The sequence below is a fragment of the Vigna unguiculata genome, chromosome 7 (genome assembly GCF_004118075.2).
Source record: "Vigna unguiculata cultivar IT97K-499-35 chromosome 7, ASM411807v1, whole genome shotgun sequence".
NCBI classification, from domain to species: Eukaryota; Viridiplantae; Streptophyta; class Magnoliopsida; order Fabales; family Fabaceae; genus Vigna; species Vigna unguiculata.
Window position 1 is genome coordinate 30156651 of NC_040285.1, and position 9298 is coordinate 30165948.

Here is a 9298-nt window from a genome sequence, read left to right on the forward strand (position 1 = left end):
ATATATATATATATATATATATATATATATATATATATATATATATTGACAATCAAATTAATTAAACATTCAAACTATTCAAATATAATTAAGCAACATTCTAGCATTTAAAAATATTAAATTGTGAACAAATATAAAAGAAGTAGTAAATAATTATTTAAAAAATTAAAAAGAAATTAAAAAATAAATTAAAAAAATTAAAAGAAAATGTAAAAAAATGTTGGTGAACCGGGTTGGCTCACGGGTTGAAACCCATTTTAACATCTCTACTCACACTAACCCTAACCCAACACACACCTCATAGTAACACCCATGCATGCGCCACTCTCTTTACTTTCTCACATTCACGTAAAACACACACTCACCGCCGCACACAGCACTGCACCTCACACACTCTCTCACCGCACCTCACAAACCTGCACCACATTCACTCACTAACTCTACGCTCTCCCACATACACTATCTAATCTAACTAATCAATAACTAACTCACACTACGCACAGCACCTAATTAATTCCCCAACACCTGACGCTTCATCACTCTAAAGAAAAACAGAACGCATATAAACCTACATATATCCAAAACTCTCTCAGGGCATAACCCACACCAACCCACGCTTCATGGGTCTCCTTCTTCCTCTTCACCACACAATTACTCCATGTTCTCTGAAACCTATTCACGTTCCCCACCCTCCATCATCACCAATTCTCTGAGACCACCAACGCGGAGCTTCTTCGGAATTCCCCTTCCTTCTCCGAAAATCCCATACGACGGCCCTAATTCAACAAAAATCATCTTGTTCCTTCCGATTTCCTCCATCCGCAGCGCAATTGTGACGAAGCCACCTGCAGAAAACGTGACCACCACCGTTCAACTGTCCCTGTCATTTCCGGTGGATCTCCCTCACCAGCGGCCATCGCAAGCCATTTCGCATCCGCAAGTAGATTCTGCATCCGTGACTTCACAACAATTAGAATTCGTGGCATTCTCTTTGTCTGCCTTTCTTGAATTAGCAAGGTGAACAAAGGGTTTCAATATCCCAGTAACCTGGTAATTCTTTATCCCTCTTTGCCTCTTGTTCTTTTTTGTTTTTGTTTAATAATCTGAAAATGTTTGAGTATTAATGATTAATTCAAAATTGTTGATGTTCTGCGGTTGATTCCATGTGGCCGGTGTGTATTGGGGTCTATCGATAGAGAGTGGGGTTTTCTAATTTGTGTTTGCATAAGTGATTTTGGTGGTTGTTTTAAAAAAAAATTGGTCATTTTGATCAATTTACTACAAAAATAATTAGTTTACTAATGATTTGATTTTTTTATTTATTTTTAACTTTTATATAATTTTTAAAGTTTATATATTTTTTTTAAAAATAAATTTTTAATAATTTGATTAAAATCATTTTAAATAAAATTTTGTTAAAATTTTGATATTTTAAAATTTAAAATTTAATTATTTCATTTTATTATAAAATTTGGTTAAAATTATTAAAATTTTGATATTTTAAAACTTAATATTTTAGATTTTATTATTACATTTTGTTATAAAATTTACAATAATAAAGTTTGATTAAAAATATTTTAAATAAAATTTTATAAAAATTTTGATACTTTAAAACTTATATTTTAAATTTTATTGTTTCATTTTATTATAAAATTTACAATAATAAAATTTTATTTAAAATATTTTTAATCAAAATATTAAAATATTATTTTAAAAAATATTTATATAAAATTTTAGAAATTATTATAAAAGTTAAAACAAATAAAAGAGAAATCAAATCGTTAGTCAAATCTGTAATGTAATTAATTAATAAACTGATTCGTCTTTGTAATAAATAAATCAAAACAACTCAATTTTATAAAAAAACTAGTCAAATTATCAGTAAACTAAACCTACCATTTAATTAATCAATAAATTGTCCCATTTTTGTAATAAATGTGTCGAAACCATCCATTTTTGTAAAAGAACCGATTTTGGTGAAGTCCTATTTTTCTGGTGTGGGAAATTTGGAAAATAAATGAATGTATTGTGTGTAATAGACTTCATTTTAGTTTTGATACTATTTCATTAATATAATTTTGGATTGTTATATTCATGTTGAAAGTTGTGTATCTGTGTGGGTGTGGAATGTTTGATAATGCGTTAAGTTTGAAAATTTTGTTTAAATGAAGTAAGTTACTTAATTTGGATTGGAATGTTTTTGAGAGAAGTAGTTTCATATGTTAGGTTAACTCAATTCATTAGTTGCGCACCCCAATTTTTATACATTGCACCTTTGTTCATTTACCTTTGTACCCACTGTAAATGCTTACACCCCATCGGATTGTTAATTAGAAATTTATGCCGTCTGCAGTCCTGTTTTAGCTATCGCAGCCATGTTTTATGCTTCATTTGGTTTTATGTTTTTTATATATAAATTCATTTTTCTCTTTTAAATCAAAATATTTTTATAAATAAAGTTTGATTATCATATCTAGTCTCGGACTTGTTTCATAATTAAATTTTTTCTTAAATAAATTTTGATTATTGTGTCTAGTCTCGGACTTGTTTGATGATTAAATGTTTTTTTTAAATAAAGTTTGATTATCATGTCTGGTCTTGGAGTTGTTTGATAATTAAATATTTTTCTTAAATAAACTTTAATTATCATGTCTAGTATCGGAGTTGTTTGATAATTAAATGTCTTCTCTTAAATAAACTTTAATTATCATGTCTAGTATCGGAGTTGTTTGATAATTAAATGTTTTTTCTTAAATAAACTTTGATTATCATGTCTAATCTCGGACTTACTTGATAATTAAATGTTTTTCTTAATTAAATGTTGTTATTTATCATGTTGAGTCTCAAATTCACTTGATAAATAATAGTTATATATTAAAATTTAAAAAAAAATAGTAATAATAAAAAGGGATATTAATCAAATTGATGTTTTTAATAATTTGTTTTTAGAAGAGAATTACATAACTCTGATTCCTCATTTTTATGAGAATACATAAGAGCAAGGTCAAACACCTTATCAGGCCCTAAAATAAAATATTAATCAAATTGAAGTTTGTAATAATTTGTTTTTAAAAGAGAACTACATAACCGTGATTTCTCATTTATATGAGAATACGTAGGAGCAAGATCAAACACCTTATCAGGCCCTAAATAAAATTTTAAAAAAATGTTTTCTTCATTCATATTAGTGTGTTTTGCTTGATTTTTGGGAAAAAATATTTAAAATCACATTATTTTTGCACACTTGATTAAAGGAAACCGGCTTAGGACGGACGTGTGGAATGCTAATACATTCCCTACACATAACCGACTCTCGGTCCAGATTCGGTTTTGCAGTCCATTTTTTAGGTTCTTCATAGTTTCCCAAAAACTATGGTGACAACTCCGTTATTAAATTCATATTTTAAAATGTTTTTTTTATGTTCGTCGTCCCGTCGCGATTTTTTTCGAGGTTGCAACAATTTGTAAATTTTAAAAAATTGCATGAGAAGTAATTCACTCATTGTGCCCCACTTATTGGCCTATTTTTTTTCAAGTAGTCATTCAATGCAAGCAAGTGTTAATTGTTGTGACTTTAATCAAACTTGTGGTACAAAAGAAATAATGAATGATAAAAAAAAAATTGATTAATAAATTTTAAAATATTGTACGAAAGTTAATACGCATCAATGCAACATAAGAGTTGATTTTTGTAACTTGTAATCAAATTCGTGGTACATAAGTACATCTCATTGGATAACAAACAACAAACAAAAGATTGATTAGTAACTTTAAAAAAATTGTACAAAAAGTAATATGCAATTCTCCTTTCATTTGTTCACTGTTTCCCACCTATGTTGCAGGTACCTATTTTGTTTTTTTTTTCAAGTTAGTCGTCCAATGCAAAGGTTGATTTGTATAACTTATAATCAAATTCGTGGTACAGTACATTCTATTGGACGATAAAAAAAATAATTATATGTAAATTTTAAAATATTGTACGAAAAATAATACCTAGCTTTCAACTTATTTGTTTATTGTATCTCACTTATTTGCATATCTAGTTTGATCTATTTTTTTTTCCCAAGTCAGTCCTTCAATGCAAGCAATAAGAGTTGATTTTTGTGTCTTATAATCAAATTCACGGAATAAAAAATATATATTTCATTAGATGAAAAAAAAAGATTAGTGAGTAAGTTTTAAAAAATTGTAAGAACAAACTGTACACATTCTCACTTATTTGTTCAATGTTCCCCACTTATGTTACAAATTTGTAAGTTTTAAAAATTGTATAAAAAGTAATATTCCACTTATGTTGCAAATTTAATTTTGCAATAAGGATTGTTCTTCTGAAAGCTAAATCTTTAAACCTCTTTAGTTTCCCCTTGAATATCTTTGTCAATTGATACTCGTGAACCCCCATAAGCAAATTTAACGCCGTGAACTACACTACAATAACAACCAAATAAAAAAAATCATTTTATGGTAGATCAAAGAAAAAAGAGAGCTGACCCATAAATTTTTTTGTTTGTTGTGGATTCTAGATCTAAGATAGGTTATTTCAAATATTTAAAATCCCCGAAGTTTTGGAGCTCTTCCTTCGTAACATTATGCGATATCGTTTTGATTTGATTCGCAAAACACCAACTACTTCATCACCGTTTCACGCAAAAGAAAAAAAATAAAAATAAAGAAACAACCTCAGTCAAAGTGCCTCCCAATTCTAAATTTCAGCTTACCCAATCCACAATAAAAAAAAATTATAAATTAATTTTTATAAATCCACCTCAGCTGGGATTAAAAGTGAGTGAAATTTTTATATCAAAATAACATTTCCGAATGTTTAATCAATGCCAATCTATTATTCCCCCGAGTGTGGTGGACCCCACACCCTCCCATACTTCATTGGAGCCCAATTGCTCATTGTCAACACCTTCCATGTCGTAATCCCACCAGCCATGGCCATTCGCATCTGCTCATAAAAATTGTACATTATAATGTCTGAGATTTCAACCCCATCGTCTAAACACAAAGTATATGTAAGCAATCATACAGTGATTATAATGAGGCCTTGGCCTTTTGTTGTTAGAGCCATTCTCGGTTAGTCTCTTTGGCTTCAACTTTGATTCACCTCCAAGAACTACCACATGCTTTCGTGCAGTTTGGCTCTCATTTCCACCTATGAGAAAAATGCCAGGAAGTGAAAACCCAAAACCTTAGCAGAAGAGGTCCAGCATGCCATTATATTGATTCAGATTTCTTATTGTTTAGTTGGAAACCATATAGCATCTTTATGTTGGCAGTTTCTCAAGAACCGTAAACAGTGTAAAGTACTTGTTTGTCTTACTTCTATTTATGTCCGTTCAATCTCAAACATTCATAGCAAATGGTTTCCGGATATATTTTCTGGCAAGCTATTACATTCACTCCAATTATGCAATAACTAGTCCTAAGTGTGAAAAGTTAAAACTACTGTGATTTAATAGTTATGGTCAAAATCGTGTCTGCAATCAAGGGAAGCGACAAAGGTTTCTAAACCCTCTATAGGTATTTTACAACGAATCGCAAAAACCAAGCTAGCCACAGCAGAAAGGTGATTTTAGGATTAGACAGTCTTCTCAATCAGAACCACTACACAGCTGACCCTGTAATCCAATATAGACAAGAATCATCTTCTCCTAATCCCCCGATAATGTTGTCTACTTGTGTTTCATTTCTATTGATGTGTTCAAGGCGAAACAAATTTAATAGATGTAAAATATTGTTTTATTTAAACAAAATATCTTATCTCATTACTTGTTGCGGTAGATTATTGTTGTTGTAATTGTGAAATATGTATAGGTGGAAAACAATAACTAATCAAAACGTTGCATTTGAAAAATATCATTAATTTTGACAAAATAGATTAGTAATTTAGTAACAAATGTGGCAATTCATAAACATTAAGTCAAGTAGAGCTTCTCGACCATGACAAAATACTTGTGAAAGCCTCAACTAAAAGCAATGCAAGGTTAGGTTCCCACCTCTCACCGAACTCAGACCGAACATACATAGAGCCTTAGTCATACTAAATAGCAAAGTTCCCAAAGGAAAGCTTATTTCCTGACTTGAACAAGGGGAAAATGACGAAATCAGAGACCCAATTCTATTTTGATTTTCCAAAGATGAATTTAAATAGGTTCTCGGTAAAGATTTGAAGAAAAATAGACAACTAATTTTCTTATAAATACATGCTTTTAGGCAAAGAAGCTAATGTGCAACAGTTATTCAGGGAAGGTTCAGGCAAACAATACTGTAACTGGAATACTGGTTTGAAAATTTAACTAAGGATAATGGATAACAAATAAAATAGTAAATGTAAGAGTATTGATAAATAACTCCTTAAATAAATCTTTTTACCTCGGATCTGGCCTTCAGATAGTGGATATTCTGCCCACAAAAAGGGAAAATAAAACGAAATAAACGTAAAATGCTAAATTGAACTTTTAAGAACCCAAAAGGTCAAATTTGTTAGGACAGGGAAGCGAACCTTCAAACGGGGTTTTCCTTTTCTTTGAGTCTTGATTGTTATCCACAACTGAATTTTCTAATTCATCAACACCAATTTCACCGACAAAGTTTCTTTTGTCTTCTTCAGTGTGCTTGAAGCTTTCAAAAATCACCTTACTATCATTGTTCCTGTTTCCCTCCTTTTCAGTTTCATTGACAGTTCCATTTTCCTCGCATTTTCTTAAACCGAGAGGTGACAGAAAAGGCGTCGATTTCCCCTAACAAAGTAGAGAATTTCATTAAAAAAATTTATTGCTTTTTAAAATCGGAGAAAACGTGCAAATTATCAGTTTTTTTTTTTATGAAATATAGATGTTCACGATATTCAAAACTTAAATTCTGGAACATTGAATAAACTTGAGGTGCAACTGATCCAACAATTGCTAACCAAATACTGGAATAATTTTACCAATTAATTTTAATAAATGGAAATAAAATTGTTGAAAGAATAAGATGAAAAAACGATAAAAGAAAAATACCGGGACCGTTTGTGGAAGATGTGGAGATTTTTGCTGCTTGAAGGAGAGGAAGTTTGAAAGCGATGAATGCGTAGTATCGCTCTTGTGTGAAGCTTCATTTCCCGTTCTTCCTTCAGGACTGATTCAAACAAAATGCTTCATCACAAATTAATCAATTGTTTTGAAGTTTATGAACGAAACAGAGGTGACTCACAGAGGATTGCGTGGTAGGAGATTGCGGAACGTTGAAGCAATGGTTCGCTGCCCGAAAGCCCTAAATGACGTTTGGTTTTTTGAGTTCATCGCATTCGTGAAAACGCAAAGAACACTAGATTTTCAATTCGTTGTTGTGGTTGTTTTTTTTTTTTTTCTTCTCTTCTCTTTTTCTCTATTAAACAAATCAAAATATGCAATTCTGAGGGTCACTGTCAAAGTTTTTCCGAGCGAAGAGGTAAAATTCAAAATTCTCTCCCTTCGCGCGCGCCAAAAGAAAAATTCAACTATATCTGTCTTTACGGATTTAATTATATTGGTTTTAAGGACACAAATTATTCGATTCAACTATTTAAACTTTTTAACTATTTCTTTAATCATTGAATTTAGTTTAAAATTTAAATTCAAACAAATGTAAAAAGAATAAACTAAATTAATTTATTCTTTTAGATTTATTTTTTTAGAAAAAATATTAAATAAAGAGTAGCTCCTAAACACTTCATGTCCAAAAACCAAGTATAATTACGTTATGTTAAAAATAAAGTTTTGTTAACTATAATAAATGTGTTGAACTCTACTAGGATTTCGGTGAAACATTATTAACAATGCATAAGAAAATATTAAATATAATTAAAATATCAATTTTTATGTCATTAAATAAGTAATAACAGAATTTTTTTATATAAAAAATTAAACAAAAAATTACACGGATTAATAACTACCTCTGTATATTCAAATAATTACTATTTATTATATATATATATATATATATATATATATATATATATATATGAGTGTGTTTGTGTTTTCGTAAATATAATTGTATTTTTTTTTTCTGTTTGTCAAGAGTTTTTCATTTGAACTTCGGTCCCTGTATGTTTTTGCTTGATTTTTGTTATTTTTTTCAATTCTTCAGAAACTTTTTAGTTCTTACAACATCTTGAAATAATTTCTCAGGCACTAAAGATAAATAATATACATGTCAGAGGCGTTGAGACAAAAAAGAAAAAGGAACTATAAAAAAAAAAAAAGTACAATAATACTTTAAAAATTAAAAACACATTTAAACATACACCCAACGACAATTTGGTTCAATTTAATCTTACATATACATATCTATATCTAAGTTCAACTCACTTTGAAGGATCAATTTAAAAATAAAATAAACCAAATTTAAGTTAGCTTAAAGGTTTTTTATTTGTGTGGTAATTAGTAATTTAGTATTTATATGTTTATTTATACAATTCATCTTGATTTTTATATTTGGTTCTTACTTAAAAATGAACAAACATGTTAAAAATTGTCTTATTTTAATAAATAAAATTATTACTACTATTTTATAATTATTTATTTTTCTATTTTTTCTCTACCTACCAAAGGAGCCCAAACATTGCTTAACATGTGGAATAACTGAAAATATTCAGTGAATAGTGTAAACACGGTAGGTACACACAGATGTCTCCTTAGATTCCACCTACATTATTCGAAGTGGGATAGAAGAATTGTTGAAGTTATAAACTTTTTTTCTATTGAATTTTAACCTTAATGTAATTTTATAACTTTAATAACTCAATAAGATTAACCTTGTTATAAATGCAGATGGTAATCCTCTGCACTCAAATATGCCGCTCTTGTTGACAGTAGAAGTTTGAGCTTAATCTAAAATTCCGAAAGTTCTCTGAAAAACTCACCAATTGGTAGATTTTTAACAGAAATAACATTTTATTGTTTTGTTTATTTATTTGTTCACTTTTGCTAAGACAACCACAACAGTAACTTGTATATTTTCTATTTAAATATTTTTCGGAAAACGATAATGAAAAGTCGGCACCAATCATCTATAAAATATATTAATGAAATGTTCAAGGTGTACTAGTTTTATTTTATCATTATAATGAATTTCTGTCACAAAGACAACGATATTATAACAGTAATTTAATGCATAAACTCTAATCAATTGGGAAGTTTATAGAATCTTTTGGTGACACTTGATTTTTGTGAAGCTTAATTGTTGCTTGTAATTTTTGCCAAAGATAATAGTGCCATTTTTTTTTCTAAGCGTATAAAAAAAGTCAAAAGTGCAATACATAGGACTTTAG

General features: G+C 29.3%; 1 protein-coding gene across 2 annotated transcripts; it reads right to left on the reverse strand.

Annotated features, from left to right (window-relative positions):
• Positions 1-4662: 4662 nt before the first annotated feature.
• On the reverse strand, positions 4663-7356 carry LOC114192300. 2 transcript variants are annotated; one of them, XM_028081982.1, is made up of 6 exons: positions 7201-7356; positions 7008-7125; positions 6509-6746; positions 6379-6408; positions 5033-5158; positions 4665-4951 (listed from the first exon to the last, which is right to left on the reverse strand). In XM_028081982.1, the coding sequence occupies exons 1-6, from the start codon at positions 7287-7289 to the stop codon at positions 4827-4829; spliced, it is 726 nt and encodes a 241-aa protein (XP_027937783.1). In that variant the 5' UTR covers positions 7290-7356; the 3' UTR covers positions 4665-4826. The 2 variants fall into 2 exon arrangements, with proteins under 2 accessions (XP_027937784.1, XP_027937783.1); XM_028081983.1 differs by lacking the exon at positions 6379-6408 and having other exon boundaries at positions 4663-4951.
• Positions 7357-9298: the final 1942 nt, after the last annotated feature.